The sequence below is a fragment of the Chlorocebus sabaeus genome, chromosome 9 (assembly GCF_047675955.1).
Source record: "Chlorocebus sabaeus isolate Y175 chromosome 9, mChlSab1.0.hap1, whole genome shotgun sequence".
NCBI lineage: Eukaryota > Metazoa > Chordata > Mammalia > Primates > Cercopithecidae > Chlorocebus > Chlorocebus sabaeus.
Genome location: NC_132912.1, coordinates 132640697 through 132659211, shown reverse-complemented (window position 1 = coordinate 132659211; position 18515 = coordinate 132640697). Strand labels below are relative to the sequence as shown.

The 18515-nt window shown below is 43.2% G+C and overlaps 2 protein-coding genes across 7 annotated transcripts in view; one reads left to right on the top strand and one right to left on the bottom strand.

Annotated features, from left to right (window-relative positions):
- C9H10orf143 (chromosome 9 C10orf143 homolog) overlaps positions 1-18515 on the top strand; it is a 48846-nt gene that overhangs the window by 1985 nt on the left and 28346 nt on the right. The gene's annotated exons all lie outside the window — the stretch shown is intronic.
- LOC103216711 (melanoma inhibitory activity protein 2-like) lies at positions 411-2805 on the bottom strand. The gene is given in 2 exon segments (XM_038009732.2): positions 411-563; positions 565-2805. Coding segments are annotated over 2 exon segments (2382 nt in total). The 5' UTR covers positions 2797-2805; the 3' UTR covers positions 411-413.

Below are 18515 nucleotides of genomic sequence, written 5' to 3'. Positions count from 1 at the left end.
CATGTAGATTATCTGAATTTTTTAATCAACTAAAATTTATTTAATTAAGCATAAAGTTACTTTCACATTTGTCTATACCTACAGTAAATACAGTTCTTGGCTTAAAGACACAGCCTTTAGAATTTAAAGCCTCCCCACCTGCAAGATTACATATGTAAAACTCCCACTATCGTTTCTATAATAGTGGATTAGTTAATCAAATTAAAATGGGTATACTATCTAGAATAAAATACAGTGGAAATAATTTACTCATAAGATTCATATTTAAATCATCCTTATTTACAAAATATATCCTAAGAATTATAATTCCATTGTTTCAATTTGAGCAAAAGTGTAATCACTTAAGCAACAGTAGTTACTTAAACTGAAAATGAGATCAATCAGAATTACTTTTGCAGAGAGCAGAAATATTGTCAGGTGTCTTGCTGCGGTTTTGGATGTTCAGTAGCAGGCTCATTTGAAGGCGATATCAGCCCAGAAGGGAACTCATTTATACCTTCAGAATGTGGGGGTGGGGGGAGACTCCAGGTCTTGAGGGGAAGGTAAGGGGGAAAACCCCTCCCTCGGTGGATAGACGTTTCTCATTGCAAGTGGAACATGTGACGGACCTGGGAAATCCCTTCGTGGAAAATAATCTTGAGAAGCTCCAAACCCGGTTCCTGGAGGAGGTCGGGGCAAAGGAGGTCCTCTTCTCATGAATGGGCCCCTTGTATCCACTGGAAACAATGGACCTCTGATTGGAGCAAGAGGTGGAGGAACAAAGCCAGGGCCAGTTGCGTCATTTTCAGCAGGGAGAGATGAATCAGGCATATTTAAATTACCAAGATCATCTTTGGTATCATTTCTACTGGATTCCATTTCTGAAGGCATTGACCCATCCATTTTATCCAAAGAAGGCGTATTAAAACTTCTGAGTTCTGCTGGTCCAGATGGTCTACCAGAGTTAGAATAAAATCTGTCTGGCCTCTGGGGAGGAAGAGCTGAATCAGGATATGATCGTCCTGGTGGAGGAAACATCCTACGGTCCTGTTCCCACGGAGATGGCAGGGACCCAGTGTCAGAAGGAGCCGTGTGAGGATGAGTTAACTTCTCACAGCTTGATTCTCCTCTTTCATTGGTAATCTGATGGTCCAGAGGATTCCCTGGGCCTCCTGAGCTTCCTTCTTCCCCTGGAGGCAGAGGTGAGAGTCTGAGTGGACCTTCCAACACAGTTGGAGGAGAGAGAAAAGCTCTCTTTTCAGATAAAGGCTGACCCAATGATGAGGGACCATATGGGGAATGCTGTCTGCCAAATGCTGTATTTGGACCATCAAGTACATGAGGGTCTTTTTCTAAAAGTTCAAATTTAAACTCTGTTTTAGTTAATTTTTGTCTGTTAGCATTTTCTTTCCTTAAATCATTGAGGTTTCTTTCAGCAGTCCAAGCTGCCAACCAATTATGATGTGCTTTTTTCTCATGGGAAATAATCTGCTGTTGATAATAATGAATAGTTCTTTCCAATTCTTCTTCAAGATCTTTGGCTCGCTGTCCATAGGTCTCCAGCTCTTTAGTGGCATGGCTGATCTTTTTGTCTACCTTAGAAAGTTTCTCTTCTTTCTCTAACCGGTTATTTTCCTCTACTGTTAATTTCCTGTAGAGTTTCATTTCATTTTCTTGATATAATTCAGTCATTACTCTAAGTTTCTGTTGAAGCTTCTGATTCTCACTTTCAAAATGTGTGTTTTCTGACTGCAAAGATGCTTGTTCAGTCTGAAGATTTTTAATATGCTCTGTAAGCTCTTCCTTTGTTTTATCAACTTCAGATAACTGGATATAAATTTGGTTTCGTTCTCCTTGTAAGGTTTTTAAAGAAGCATTTAATTTAGCAGCATGAATCAGTTTCTTCAAAGCTCCTTTTGGAGGATCATCTAAGTAAGCACCATCTTCCGATTCACTGTTCACTTCTAAGTTACCATCATCCGTTATGTCTTCTCCAAGCCTAGCAGTCCAATCTTTCATCTTTAGCAAGCGTTCAGTCAGAGTCTTGGTGTGATTTGCTGTATCATTTAGAACTTGTTCTGCCTGTACTTTGGAGTCTTCAGATGTTATTTTCTGTTTATTAAGTTTACTCAGTTGTTCTTTCCATACTTCAACTTCTTGCAAAAGCTGTTTCTGGCTTTCCTGAAGTTGAGAATTTTCATTCAAAGCATCTTTTATTGCTATCTTCAGTCGTTCTTCAGTCATTTGAAATATCTTGAAGATTATTTTGACTTCAGCTACTTGTGATTTGAGGGATTTTGACTCATCTTCTAGAGACTGTATCCGTTTTGAAATATCTGCCATCAATTCATTTTTTTGAGAATGTTTAGATTTCTCTTCTGTTAACTCTTTTTCTAGACAGAGCATTTCATGCTCAAGTTCAGAATTGGACCTGTTCGGATTTTCGCAGGTTGCCTCCAAACTTTGTTCTTCCATTGTCACATTCTCAAAGCTGGCATCCGCTAAAGATGATGCTACTTCATAGTCTTCATACTCTTTTTGAACAAGGCTAAATTTTTCAAGTAGTTTACATTTTTCTTCAATTAGTCCAGAAAGCATTATAGCAAGCTTTTTCTCTCTTCCCACATAAAGCCGACTCCTAACCGATCTAAAACTTCTCCGCAAAAAAAGGAGAACAGCAAAAAATCCAACAACAGCGGCACATATCACCAATTCCCATGGAAAACCATAAGGATCAGAATCTATAGGCAGTGCTGCCGCAACCCTGTGTAGCTCCCCCAGGACCAGCCCCAAGTACAGCTGCCCTGGCTCCTCCATAGCGCCAAGGCTGCTCTGGCGGTCGGTCGCCGCAGTAACCCGGCGACAAGTTCTGTCCGGAACCGAATCCGCAGCCGGCAACCGGAGCGGACCATTGCGGACCCGGCTGCGGAGGGAGCTGGGGGATGCGGGTACTCGCAGGCCTAGGCTGCCCACCCTGGCCGGCTTGTTCCGCTGCATCCTGAGGTAGCACATGTCGGAGCCGGACCCGCGCAAGCCTGTGAAACCACCCCTCGGTTTGGTTTCGGCCAGGCAGCCTTGGAGGGGGAGGTTTTTTTTGTTTGTTTTTGTTTTTGTTTTGAGAGGAAGTCTCACTCTGTTACCCAGGCCGGAGTGCAGTAGCACAGTCTTGGCTCACTGCAACCTCCACCTCCCCGGTTCAAGCGATTCTTCTGCCTCAGCCTACCAAGTAGCTAGAATTGCAGGTGCCCGCCACCATGCTCAGCTAACTTTTGTATTTTTAGTAGAGATGAGGTTTCGCCGTGTTGGCCAGGCTGGTCTCGAACTCCTGACCTCAGGTGATCAGCCTGCCTCTGCCTCCCAAAGTGCTGGGATTACAGGTGTGAGCCACCATGTCCAGCTTGGATTATCTGAATTTATAGCACAACACTGCTAAGTTATTCCCTTGATACAAATGAGGAAACTGAGACACAGAGGGGGTAATTAACTGGCCTAAGGATACACAGCTAGTAAATGGTGGAACAAGGTCTTAAATCCAAGCCATTTGGCTGCAGGGCCTGCCCTCTTAACCACAGGGCTACACAGCTTCCCATGTAGCATTTATGGAACTAAAATAGCAGGCTGGCGCAGTGGCCCATGCCTGTAATCCCAGCACTTTGGGAGGCCAAAGCAGGCTGATCACTTGAGGTCAGGAGTTCCAGACCAGCCTGGCCAACATGGTGAAATCCTGTCTCTACTAAAAATGCAAACATTAGCTGGGCTTGGTGGCATGCCTCTGTGATCCCAGCTACTCAGGAGGCTGAGACAGAAGAATTGCTTGAACCCAGGAGGCAGAGGTTGCAGTGAGCGGAGATCACACCACTGCATTCCAGCCTGGACGACAGAGTGAGACTCCATCTCAAATAAAAAAGTAAAAATAAAATATACCCACAAAGCTTCCCAATGAAGTCCTAAATTGGCCATCATAAAATGATGAAAAGTGTGATGCTGTGGGCTGTCAGGGAAGGGGAGCCAGAGGTCATTATTGATCAGAGCGAACAGGGAAGGTTTAATGGAAGACACCCTGAATGATAGATCAGGTTGGAATTGCTGAAATTGAGTGCCAGGCTTCAGGTTGCAATACTTCTTGACTGTTACCTAAGAATAATGAGTTGGGTATCTTATTGGCATGGTGTATATTGCCTCTTAATTTGATAAAGTTTTGTTTATATTGTATTGTGTCCTAGTCTTTGATTTAATAATCCAGATTGAGTTCAATAAAGTATCCAAGTTCTTCTACCAAGTTTTCTGCCCTCTCTCTGCCTCTCTGTGTATTTCTCTCTCACAGGCGTCTCCAGAATTTGGTTACTGAGAAACAGTAACTAGTTTCCTCTGTTCACAGCCTAGAGGCTCTATACTCTGCACATAACCACCAGCAAAGGTTTGGAAAACACAGCGGCCAGGACCCATCTCGGTAGTGACTTTGCAGGTGATTCTCGGGCAGAGCCAGGGTGAAGCACCGCGCCTGTACTGTGAGTGTCTGATGGCTGTGAGTTTCCTTGCAGTCCAGTTAGCTAGCGTGGTCACATGTGTCATACATAGTTCAGTGCCAGTAGTGTTTATCGTTTCCATTGGGCAGACATGTTTAGAGCACCTGCTGCGTCTCAAGCCCTGTCCTAGGCGCTGGAGATGAGATGAAGAAAAGATGAGCGTTGCTTACGTTTATCCTGCAGCTCATGACGAGGCTGACTCTGCAGCTCCAGTGCTCGACTTTTTACACAGTAAGTCCCCCTGCTTACCACATGCTGGCCATACTCATGTGTTTCAGACTGAAAGTTGTCTGCCTAGAATGCCTAAAGATTCAAGTCCACTCAGTCTTTCACCTCTGCTGAGACTCTCCTCCCTAAAGAACTCACTGAGACCAGGTTTCTTGGGTAGAGCAACATTTTAGATGCCTGGACTGGAAAATCAAGTTGATATTTTTCTTTTCTGGTGTCATATGAGTTGATTCAAGATCCTTGTTTCTAGCTTTTTTTTTTTTTTTCTTTTTGAGACAGAATCTTGCTCTGTTGCCCAGGTTGCAGTGCAGTGGAGCAATGATGGCTCACTGCAGCCTCCATCTCCTGGGTTCAAGTGATCCTCCTGCCTCAGCCTCCTGAGTAGCTGGGACTACAGGCGTGCATCACCACGTCCAGCTAATTTTTTAAAAACTTTTGTTGAGATCTTGCCATGTTGCCCAGGCTGGTCTCAAACTCTCGGGCTCGAGTGAGCCACCTGCCTTGGCCTCCCAGAGTTCTGGGATTATAGGCATGAGCCATGGCGCCTGGCCTCATGTACAAGTATTGATTGATTGATTGATTGATTGATTGACTGACTGACTGAGACAGAGTTTCGGTCTGTCATCCAGGCTGGAGTACAGCAGTGCCATCTGGGTTCACTGCAACCTCCGCCTCCTGGGTTCAAGTGATTCTCCTGCCTCAGCCTCCCAAGTATCTGGGACTACAGGTGTGTGCCAGCTAATTTTTATATTTTTAGTAGAGATAAAACTAAATACCCAAAGGAAATTGCAGAGATTATTAGATTGAATAAAAAAATATCAAGACTTGGCTGGGCACTGTGGCCCAATGCCTGTAATCCCAGCACTTTTGGAGGCCGAGGCAGGCAGATCACCAGAGGTCAGGAGTTTGAGACCAGTCTGACCAACATGGAGAAACCCTGTCTCTACTAAAAATACAAAATTAGTTGGGCATAGTGGCGCATGCCTGTTATCTCAGCTACTTGGGAGACTGAAGCAGGAGAATCGCTTGAACCCGGGAGGCAGAGGTTGCGGTGAGCCAAGATCGTGCCATTGCACTCCAGCCTGGGTGGGCAACAAGAGTGAAACTCTATCTCAAAAAACAAAAAAGAAAAATCAAGACTCAATTATAGTCTACCTATAAGAAACTCACTTTAAATATAAAGATACAATAGATCAAGAAATAAAAGGATGCAAAAAAATATATAATGCTAACACTGACCAAAAGAAAGGTGGAGTTGCTATATTAATAAAAGACAAAGTCAATTTTAGAATAAAGAATATTACCATGGATATAAAGGATGATTTCATAGTGATTAAAAAAGTCAATTCATCAAGAGAACATAAAATTCATCAATGTTAATGCATCTAATAACAGAGCTTCAAAATACATGAAGCAAAAGCTGATAGAACTGCAAGGAAAAATAGACAAATCCACAGTTGTATTACTAAGTTTCAATATCTTCTCACAAAAATTGATAGATACATGAAGAAAACCATTAAGGATATAGAAAATTTAAACTACTGGCCAGTGCAGTGGCTCACGCTTTGTTTTTTATTTTTGAGACGGAGTCTCGCTCTGTCCCCAGGCTGGAGTGCAGTGGCGTGATCTCCGCTCACTGCAAGCTCCGCCACCTGCTGGGTTCACGCCCTTCTCCTGCCTCAGCCTCCGTAGAAGCTGGGACTACGGGCGCCCACCACCACGACGGGCTAATTTTTTTGTATTTTTAGTAGAGACGGGGTTTCACCGTGTTCGCCAGGATGGTCTCGATCTCCTGACCTCGTGATCCGCCCGCCTCGGCCTCCCAAAGTGCTGGGATTACAGGCGTGAGCCACCGCGCCCAGCCGGCTCACGCTTTTAATCCTAGCACTTTGGGAGGCCGAGGTGCGCAGATCACTTGAGGTCCGGAGTTTGAGACCAGCCTGGCCAACATGATGAAACCCCATCTCTGCTAAAAATACAAAAAATTAGCTGGGTGTGGTGGCAGGCGCCTGTAATCCCAGCTACTCAAGAGGCTGAGGTGGGAGAACCACTAGAGGCAGAGGTTGCTCTAGCTCACTAGAGGCAGTGAGCCGAGATGGCACCACTGCACTTCAGCTTGGATGGCATAGTGAAACTGTCTCTAAGATAAAATAAAATACTGTCAAACAACCTGCCTTACTTGACATTTATAGAACTCTTCATTCAGAAACAACAGAATACAAATTTCCCAAGACTAATTATATTTTGAGCCATAAAGGTAGCTTCAATAAACATAAGCTGGGACTACAGGCACATGTCACCCCATCCTGGCTAATTTTTGTGTATTCTTGTAGAGACATTTTCACTGTGTCACCCAGGCTGGTCTCAAACTCCTGGGCTCCAGCAATCTGCCTGGCTTCAGCCTCCCAAAGTCTTGGGATTACAGGTGTGAGCCACCATGCCTGGCCTCAGTTTTGTTTTCTGCCTGAAGGAATTTTTTTTAACATTTCTTATAGGATAGGTTTGCTGGTGCTACATTTTTTTAACTTCTATGTTCTAAAAAAGTCTGCTTTTTTTTTTGAGATGGAGTCTTGCTCTGTCACCAAACTGGAGTGCAGTGGCATGATCTCAGCTCACTGCAACCTCTGCCTCCTGGGTTCAAGAGATTCTCCTGCCACTGCCTCCCGAGTAGCTGGGACTACAGGTGCCCACCACCATACCCAGCTAATTTTTATATTTTTATAGAGATGGGATTTCACCATGTTGGCCAGGATGGTCTCAATCTCCTGACCTCATGATCCACCCGCCTTGGCCTCCCGAAGTGCTGGGATTACAGGCTTGAGCCACCGCACCCGGCCTATGCTTAGGTTTTATTGAGATTCTTGGATCTCTGGGTTTATAGTTTTCACCAGATTTGGGACATTTTCAGCCTAGATAAATAGATAGATAGATTTTTTCCCCCCCAGAGTCTCACTCTATTGCTCAGGCTGGAGTACAATGGCGCGATCTTGACTCACTGCAACTTCTGCCTCTCGGATTCAACTTCTGCTTCTCTCCCTCTTCTCCTCCCAACTAGCTGGGATTACAGGTGTGCTCCACCACACCCTGCTAATTTTTTGTATTTTTAGTCAGCATGGGGTTTCACCACGTTGGCCAGGCTGGTCTCGAACTCCTGACCTCACCGGGCGTGGTCAAAGACAAAACAAAAACTGGCAAAGAACTGACACAGATGTTAGATTTAGCGAGAAGAACATTAAAAGAGTTAATATAACTGTATATGTTCAAAATATTAAAACATGGAAGATATTTTTTAAAAAATAAAAATAAAATGTTATGAGATCCAAACCAAATGCTATAATGTCTGGGATTAAAAATGCACTGGATGTAATTAGTGGACAGTTAGATATTACAGAAAAAAAGATTCATGAACTTCAAAGCACAGCAGTAGAAACTGTCATAAATCAAACACAGAAAAGAGATTTTTAAAAGTAGACATAGCATCAGGGAACTGTGGGACGACGATCAAGAAGCTTACTAGATGTGTAATGAGAGTTCTAGAAGAAGAGAGAAAAGGGACAGAAAAAATATTGAAAGATATAGTAGCTGAGGCCGGGTGTGGTGGCTCACGCCTATAACCCCAGCACTTTGGGAGGCTGAGGTGGGTGGATTACAGGTGTGAGCCACTATGCCTGACCCTATTTTGTCCATTTTTGATCAGTTCATGCAGAAGAGTAAATCTTGTTGGTCCAGTTTGGCCCAAAAAGGAAGTTGGATAATACAGTTTGGGTCAGAGTTTAAAAGAAAATGAAGGCTAGGCACGGTGCCTCACGCCTATAATCCCAGCACTTTGGGAGGCTGAGTTGGGTGGATCACGAGGTCAGGAGTTCAAGACCAGCCTGGCCAACATGGTGAAACCCCGTCTCTACTAAAAATACAAAAATTAGCCAGGTGTAGTGGTGCATGCCTGTAATCTCAGCTACTCAAGAGCCTGAGGTGGGAGAATCGCTTGAACCCGGGACACGGAGGTTGCAGTGAGCCAAGATCGCACCCCTGCACTCCAGCCTGGGTGACGGAGTAAGACTCTGTCTCAAAACAAACAAACAAAATTAGAAAGAAAAAAATGAGGTCGGGCATGGTGGCTGTAATCCCTGCACTTTGGGAGGCTGAGGCGGACGGATCACTTGAGGTCAGGAGTTCAAGACCAACCTGGGTAACATCGTGAAACCCGTCTCCACCAAAAAATACAAAAATTAGCTGGGCATTTTGTCACACGACTGTAGTCCCCAGTTACACAGGAGGCTGAGGCAGGAGAATCACTTGAACCCACGAGGCAGAGGTTGCACTGAGCCGAGATCATGCCTCTGCACTCCAGCCTGGGTGACAGCGTGAGACTCTATCTCAAAAAAATAAATAAATAAAAATAAAAGAAGAAGATTCAGAGTTAAATTTCCTTGTTTTACCCCATCGGTTGCAGACTTTATAGCTCATCTGCTGAGTGAGATCCTTGCCGTGAGAACCTGGTAAATAACCAGCTGATGATGCAACCCCTGACAGAAGCCCTTATTTTGCCTTTCTGTGGTCACTCTTCTCCTTCTAAATAATTATAACCCATTCCTCAAGAACAAGGTATTTAATTCTCTCACCCATTTTGTATTTTGGCAACAATCTGTTGAGCTATATTATGCTGTTTGTTATACCAGTTTAATGAGATTCCACCATTCTCCCATCTAGATATAGGAAATTGATCGATGATAATTCATCTTTGGTTACAATCCTAATACAGGTGTTCACCCTGCCAGTATGCCTAGACTCAATCATTTCTTTTCTTTTTTTTTTTTTTTGAGATGGAGTCTCGCTCTTTTGCCCAAGCTGGAGTGAAGCGGCATGATCTTGGCTCACTGCAACCTCACCCCTGGGTTCAAGTGATTCTCCTGCCTCAGCCTCCTTAGTAGCTGGGATTTTACAGGTGTGCACTACTCCGCCTGGCTAATTTTTGTATTTTTAGTAGAGATGGGGTTTCGCCACGTTGCCCTGGCTGGTCTCGAACTCCTGATCTCAGTGATCCTCCCTCCTCGGCATCCCAAAGTGCTAGGATTACAGGCGTGAGCCACTGCGCCCAGCCAATCATTTCTAATTTTTGGCAGGTTTCTTTATATACGACACAGAAAAGTCACAGTGAGGTTAGGATCAGCAAGGAGGCCATTTTCTGTGGTTAGCCACCTCTTAAGGTGTCTGTTTTGTCCAGCGCTGACCCTGGAAGGACTCTGCCTTGGCTTCTGGTTCTCGAATTACTAAACACCCAGAACTGAGTGGGGCACATAGCAGGTATTTAGGAGGGGCTTTTTGGTTGACTGACATGTGACAGTGTGTGTGTGTTTAACTGAGAATTGGTGAAAGAAGGATTAAGCAAATGCATAAAATTGTTGGTATTTTCAAAACATCATTTGTTTAGGGAAAATTATAATTCATCTGGGGAAAACGCCCTCAGCGTGCCACATGGTCACCCTTCATTATCATCACCTAGCTACTATCTTTTTAGATTTCTCTCTTGCAGTTATCAAGAGCATGTTATTTAGGTTTAGAGCTTTTTTGTTTTTGTTTTTTGAGACAGAGCTTCCCTCTGTCATCCAGGCTTGAGTGCAATGGTGTGATCTCAGCTCACTGCAACCCCCACCTCCCAGGCTCAAGTGATTCTCCTGTCTCAGCCTCCAGAGTAGCTGGAATTACAGGCACATGCCACTATGCCCAGCTAATTTTTGTATTTTTAGTAGAGACAGGGTTTCCCTATGTTGGTCAGACTTGTCTGGAACTCCTGGCCTCAAGTGATCCTCCTGCCTCAGCCACCCAGAGTGTTGGATTTACAGGTGTGAGCCACCGTGCCTGGCCAGGTTTAGAGTTTTTTTAAAAGTGTGTAATTAAGTGGTTTTTAGTAAATTTACAGCTGTGCAACTATCACCACCCAGTTTTCATTATCTTCACCTCAGAAGAATCTCTGGCCATTGGCAGTCACTCCATTCACACCCCTAGCTCCAGGCAACCACTGACTGACTTTCTGTCTCTGGATTTGCCTTTTCTCGAACTTTCTTGTAAAGGGAGTCATATGTGATAGGGTCTCCTGCAGCTGGCTTCTTTCAGTTTGCATCATGTTTTCAAGGTTCATCCAGATAAAGCATAGTGTGCTCCTTTTTATGGCTGTGTGATATTCCATTGTATGAATAGAACACATTTCTCCATTCATTTTGGTTATGAATAGTGCAGAAAATTCTGAAAATTCACATAGGTACTGATCATTGTGTGAACATATCTCTTAGATGGATACTTAGGGCTGGAACTGCTGGTTTCTATGGTAAATTTATTTTTAACTTTCTAAGAAACTGCCAAAATATTTTCCAGAGTGGCCGCACCATTTTACATGCCCAGCACCAACATATGAGGGCTCCATTTTGGCCATATCCTCGTATATAGTCATTCTAGTAGATACAGAGCAGTATCTCACTGCAGTTTTTATTTTTACATTTTCTGTAGAGGTGCAGTCTTGCTATGTTGCCCAGGCTGGTCTCAAACTCTGACCTCAAATGATCTTCCCAAGTCGGCCTCCCAAAATGCTGGGATTACAGGCATGAGCGCCCGTGCCTGGCCATCACTGTAGTAGTGATGTCGAGCATCTTTTCATATACTTATTGACCTTTCATATCTCTTTATTGGGGAAATTACTCTTCACATCTTTTGCCACTTTAAAAAATTGTGTTGTCTTCTCGTTAAGTTGAGTTTTTAATGTATTCTGGGCTGGGTGCGGTGGCTCATGCCTATAATCTCAGCATTTTGGGAGGTTGAGGCAGGAGAATCGCTTGAACCCGGGAGGCAGAGGTTACAGTGAGCTGGGATCGTGCCACTGCACTCCAGCCTGGGTGACAGAGCGAGACTCTGTCTCAAAAAAATTTAAAAAAAAAGTAAATATGTATGTGTGTATATATATATTCTGGATACTTATATCATATATATGATTTGTAAACATTATTTCTCCACGAATGTGGTTTGTCTTTTCACTTTCTTTTATATATATATATATATATATATTTTAAGTTTTGGGATACATGTGCAAAACATGCAGGTTTGTTACATAGGTATACACATGCCATGGTGGTTTACTGCACCCATCAACCCATCATCTATATTAGGTATTTCTTCTAACGCTATCCGTCCCCTAGCCCCCCACCCACTGAAAGACCCCAGTGTGTGATATTCCCCTCCCTGTGTTCATGTGTTCTCATTGCTCAACTCCCACTTATGAGTGAGAACATGTGGTGTTTGGTTTTCTATTCCTGTGATAGTTTGCTGAGAATGATGGTTTCTGGCTTCATCCATGTCCCTGCAAAGGACATGAACTCATCCTTTTTTAGGGCTGCATAGTATTCCATGGTATGCCACATTTTCTTTATCCAGCCTCTCACTGATGGACATTTGGATTGGTTCCAGGTCTTTGTTATTGTGAATAGTGCTGCAATAAACATACATGTGCATGTGTCTTTTTAGCAGAATGATTTATAATCCTTTGGCTTTATACCCAGTAATGGGATTGCTGGGTTAAATGGTATTTCTGGTTCTAGATCCTTGGGGAATTGCCACACTGTCTTCCATAATGCTTGAACTAATTTACACTCCCACGAACAGTGTAAAAGCATTCGTATTTCTCCACATCCTCTCCAGCATCTGTTGTTTCCTGACTCTTTAATCATCACTGTTCTAACTGGCGTGAGATGGTATCTCATTGTGGTTTTGATTTGCATTTCTCTAATGATCGGTGATGATGAGTACTTTTTCATGTTTGTTGTCCTCATAAATGTCTTCTTTTGAGAAGTGTCTGTTCATATCCTTCACCCACTCTCTGATGGGGTTGTTTATTTTTTTCTTGTAAATTTGCTTAAGTTCCTTGTAGATTCTGGATATTAGCCCATTGTCAGATGGATAGATTGCAAAAATTTTCTCCCATTCTGTAGGTTGCCTGTCCACTTTGATGACAGTTTCTTTTGCTGTGCAGAAGCTCCTTAGTTTAATTAGATCCCACTCATCAATTTTGGCTTTTGTTGCCATTGCTTTTGGTGTTTTAGTCATGAAGTCTTTGTCCATGCATGTGTCCTGAATGGTATTGCCTAGGTTTTGTTCTAGGGTTTTTATGGTTTTAGGTCCTACGTTTCAGTCTTTAATCCATCTTGAGTTATTTTTTGTATAAGGTGTCAGGAAGGGGTCCAGTTTCAGTTTTCTGCATATGGCTAGCCAGTTTTCCCAATACCATTTGTTAAATAGAGAGTCCTTTCTGCATTGCTTGTTTTTGTCAGGTTTGTCAAAGATCAGATGGTTGTGGATGTGTGGCATTATTTCTGAGGCCTCTGTTCTGTTCCATTGGTCTGTATATCTGTTTTGGTACCAGTACCATGCTGTTTTGGTTACTGTAGCCTTGTAGTATAGCTTAAAGTCAGTCAGTGTGATGCCTCCAGCTTTGTTCTTTTTGCTTAGGATTGTCTTGGCTATACAGGCTCTTTTTTGGTTCCATGTGAAATTTAAAGTAGTTTTTTCCAATTCTTTGAAGAAAGTCAATGGTAGCTTGATGGGGATAGCATTGAATCTATAAATTACTTTGGGTAGTATGGCCATTTTCCTGATATTGATTCTTCCTATCCATGAGCATGAAATGTTTTTCCATTTGTTTGTGTCCTCTTTTATTTCCTTGAGCAGTGGTTTGTAGTTCTCCCTGAAGAGGTCCTTCACATCCCTTGTAAGTTGTATTCCTAGGTATTTTAATCTCTTTGTAGCAGTTGTGAATGGGAGTTCACTCATGATTTGGCCCTCTGTCTATTATTGGTGTATAGGGATGCTTGTGATTTTTGCACATTGATTTTGTATCCTGAGACTTTGCTGAAGTTGCTTATCAGCTTAAGGAGATTTTTGGCTGAGACAATGGGGTTTCCTAAATATACAATCATGTCATCTGCAAACAGAGACAACCTGACTTCCTCTCTTCCTATTTGAATACCCTTTATTTCTTTCTCTTTCCTGATTGCCCTGGCCAGAACTTCCAATACTATGTTGAATAGGAGTGATGAGAGAGGGGATCCTTATCTTGTGCTGGTCTTCAAAGGGAATGCTTCCAGCTTTTGCCCATTCAGTATGATATTGGCTGTGGGTTTGTTATAAATAGCTCTTATTATTTTGAAATACATTCAATCAGCACCTAGTTTATTGAGAGTTTTTAGCATGAAGGGCTGTTGAATTTTATTGAAGGCCTTTTCTGCACCTATTGAGACAATCAAGTGGTTTTTGTCGTTGGTTCTGTTTATGTAGTGGATTATGTTTATTGATTTTTGTATGTTGAACCAGCCTTGCATCCCAGGGATGAAGCCAACTTGATCGTAGTGGATAAGCTTTTTGATGTGCTGCTGGATTCGGTTTGCCAGTATTTTATTGAGGATTTTCACATCGAAGTTCATCAGGGATATTGTCCTGAAATTTTCTTTTTTTGTTGTGTCTCTGCCAGGTTTTGGTATCAGGATAATGCTGGCCTTATAAAATGAGTTAAGGAGGAGTCCCTCTTTTTCTATTGTTTGAAATAGTTTCGGAAGGAATGGTATCAACTCCTCTTTTTACCTCTGGTAGAATTCAGCTGTGAATCTATCTGGTCCTGGGCTTTTCTTGGTTGATAGGCTATTAATTACTGCCTTAGTTTCAGAACTTGTTATTGGTCTATTTAGGGATTCGACTTCTTCCTGGTTTAGTCTTGGGAGGGTGTATGTGTCCAGGAATTTATCTATTCTTCTAGATTTTCTAGTTTATTTGTGTAGAGGTGTTGATAGTATTCTCTGATGGTAGTTTGTATTTCTGTGGGATCAGTGATGATATCCCCTTTATCATTTTTTATTGTGTCTATTTGGTTCTTCTCTCTTTTCTTCTTTATTAGTCTGGCCAGTGGTCTATTTTGTTGATCTTTTCAAAAAACCAGCTCCTGGATTCATTGATTTTTTTGAAGGATTTTTCGTGTCTCTATCTCCTTCAGTTCTACTCTGATCTTAGTTATTTCTTGTCTTCTGCTAGCTTTTGAATGTGTTTGCTCTTGCTTCTCTAGTTCTTTTAATTGTGATGGTAGGGTGTCAATTTTAGATCTTTCCCGCTTTCTCCTGTGGCATTTAGTGCTATAACTTTCCCTCTAAACACTGCTTTAGCTGTGTCTCAGAGATTCTGGTACGTTGTGTCTTTATTCTCATTGGTTTCAAAGAACTCATTTCTACCTTAATTTCCTTATTTACCTAGTAGTCATTCAGGAGCAGGTTGTTCAGTTTCCATGTAGTTGTGTTGTTTTGAGTGAATTTCTTAATCCTGAGTTCTAATTTGAGTGCACTGTGGTCTGAGAGACTGTTTGTGATGATTTCCATTCTTTAGCATTTGTGAGGAGTATTTTACTTTCAATTATGTGGTCAATTTTAGAATAATTGCAGTGTGGTGCTGAGAAGAATGTATATTCTGTTGATTTGGGGTAGGGAGTTCTATAGATGTCTATTAGGTCCGCTTGGTCCAGAACTGAGTTCAACTCCTGAATATCTTCGTTAGTTTTCTGTCTCGTTGATCTATCTAATATTGACAATGGGGTGTTATAGCCTCCCACTATTATTGTGTGGGAGTCTAAGTCTCCTTGTAGGTCTCTAAGAACTTGCTTTATGAATCTGGGTGCTCCTCTATTGGGTGCATATATATTTAGGATAGTTAGCTCTTCCTGTTGCATTCATTCCTTTACCATTATGTAATGCCCTTCTTTATCTTTTTTTTGATCTTCATTGGTTTAAAATTTGTTTTATCAGAGACTAGGATTGCAACCCTGCTTTTTTTGCTTTCCATTTGATTGGTAAATATTCCTCCATCCCTTTATTTTGAGCCTATGTGTGTCTTTGCAGGTGATGTGGGTCTCCTGAATACAGCACACCGATGGGTTTTGACTTTTTATCCAATTTGCCAGGTTGTGTCTTTTAATGGGGGTATTTAGCCCATTTACATTTAAGGTTAATATTGTTATATGTGAATTTGATCCTGTCATTATGATGCTAGCTGGTTATTTTGCCCATTAATTGATACAGTTTCTTCATAGTGTCGATGGTCTTTACAATTTGGTATGTTTTTGCAGTGGCTGGTACCAGTTTTTCCTTTCCATATTTAGTGCTTCCTTCAGGAGCTTTTATAAGGTAGGCCTGGTGGTGACAAAATCTCTGAGCATTAGCTTGTTTGTAAAGGATTTTATTTCTCTTTCGCTTATGAAGCTTAGTTTGGCTGGGTATGAAATTCTGGGTTTGAAATTCTTTTCTTTAAGAATGTTGAATATTGGCCCCCACTCTCTTCTGGCTTGTAGGGTTTCTGCCGAGAGATCCGCCATTAGTCTGGTGGGCCTCTCTTTGTGGGTAACCCAACCTTTCTCTCTGGCTGCCATTAACATTTTTTCCTTAATTTCATCCTTGGTGAATCTGACAATTATGTGTCTTGGGGTTGCTCTTCTCGAGGAGTATCTTTGTGGTGTTCTCTGTATTTCCTGAATTTGAAAGTTGGCCTGTCTTGCTAGGTTGGGTAAGTTCTCCTGGATAATATCCTGGAGTGTTTTCCAACATGGTTCCATTCTCCCCGTCACTTTCAGGTACACCAGTCAAACGTAGATTTGGTCTTTTCATATAGTCCCATATTTCTTGGAGGCTTTATTCATTCCTTTTCATTCTTTTTTCTCAATCTTGTTTCATGATTTATTTCATTAAGTTGATCTTCAATCTCTGATATCCTTTCTTCCACTTGGTCGATTCGGCTATTGATACTTGTGTATGTTTCATAAAGTTCTCGTGCTGTGTTTTTCAGCTCCATCAGGTCATTTATGTTCTTCTCTAGACTGGCTATTTTAGTTAGCAATTTGTCTAATCTTTTTTCAAGGTTCTTAGCTTCCTTGCATTGGGTTAGAACATACTCCTTTAGCTTGGAGAAGTTCGTTATTACCCACCTTCTGAAGTGTACTTCTGTCAGTTCATCAAACTCATTCTCTCTCCAGTTTTGTTCTCTTGCTGGCGAGGAGTTGTGTTCCTCTGGAGGAGAAGCAGCATTCTGTTTTTTGGAATTTTCAGCCTTTTTGCACTGGTTTTTCCTCATCTTCATGGATTTATCTACCTTTGGTCTTTGATGTTGGTGACCTTTGAAGGGTTTCTGTGTGGATGTCCTTTTTGTTGATGTTGATGCTTTCTGTTTGTTAGTTTTCCTTCTAAGAGTCCGGCCCCTTTGCTGCAGGTCTGCTGGAGTTTGCTGGAGGTCCACTCCAGACCCTGTTTTTCTGGGTATCACCAGCAGAGACTGTAGAACAGCAAAGATTGCTGCCTGTTCCTTCTTCTTATGAAGCTTCCTATGAAGCTTCTTCCTGAAGCTTCATCCCAGAGGGGTACCTGTGAGATGCCAGCTGGAGCTCTCCTGTATGAGGTGTCTGTCAACCCCTGCTGGGAGGTATCTCCCAGTCAGGAGGCACAGGGACCAGGGACCCACTTGAGGAGGCAGTCTGTCCCATAGCACAGCTCGAGCACTGTGCTGGGAGATCTGTGGCTCTCTTCAGAGCCAGCAGGCAGGAACGTTTAAGTCTGCTGAAGCTGCACCCATGGTCACCCCTTCCCCAGGTGCTCTGTCCCAGGGAGATGGGAGATTTATGTATAAGCCCCTGACTGGGGCTGCTGCCTTTCTTTTAGAGATGCCCTGACCAGAGCGGAGGGAGTCTAGAGAGGCAGTCTGGCTACAGTGGCTTTGTCAAACTGAGGTGGGCTCCGCCCAGTTCCAACTTCCTGGAGGCTTTGTTTACACTGTAAGGGGAAAACCACCTACTCAAGCCTCAGTAATGGCAGATGCTCCACTCCCCACGAAGCTCAAGCGTCCCAGGTCAACTTCAGACTGCTGTGCTGGCAGCGAGAATTTCAAGCCAGTGGATCTTAGCTTGCTGGGCTCCTTGGGGGTGGGATCCGCCTAGCTAGACCACTTGGCTCCCTGGCTTTAGTACCCTTTCCAGGGGAGTAAATGGTTCTGTCTCGCTGGTGTTCCAGGTGCCACTGGAGTATGAAAAAAACAAAAACAAAACAACAACTCCTGCAGCTAGCTTGGTGTCTGCCCAAATGGCCACCCAGTTTTGTGCTTGAAACCCAGGGCCATGGTGATGTAGGCACCTGAGGGAATCTCCTGGTCGGTGGGTTGCAAAGACCATGGGAAAAGCGTAGTATCTGGACTAGAGTGCACCGTTTCTCACGGCACAGTCCCTCACAGCTTCCCTTGGCTGGGGAGGGAGTTCCCTGACCCCTTGTGCTTCTTGGGTGAGGCGACTCCCCACCCTGCTTCAGCTCTCCCTCCATGGGCTACACCCACTGTCTAACTAGTCCCAATGAGATGAGCCAGGTACTTAAGTTGGAAATGCAGAAATCACCCGCCTTCTGCATTGATCTTGCTGGGAGCTACATACCCGAGCTGTTCCTATTCAGCCATCTTGCCAGCCCCCACTTTCTTTTTTTTTTTTTTTTTTTTTTTTTTTGTGACAGAGTCTTGCTCTGTCGCCCCAGGCTGGAGTGCAGTGGCACGATCTCGGCTCACTACAAGCTCCACCTCCCGGGTTCATGCCATTCTCCTGCCTCAGCCACCCAAGTAGCTGGGACTACAGGTGCCCGCCACTACGCCCAGCTAACGTTTTAGTATTTTAGTAGAGACGGGGTTTCACCGTGTTATCCAGGATGTTCTCGATCTCCTGACCTCGTGATCGGTCCG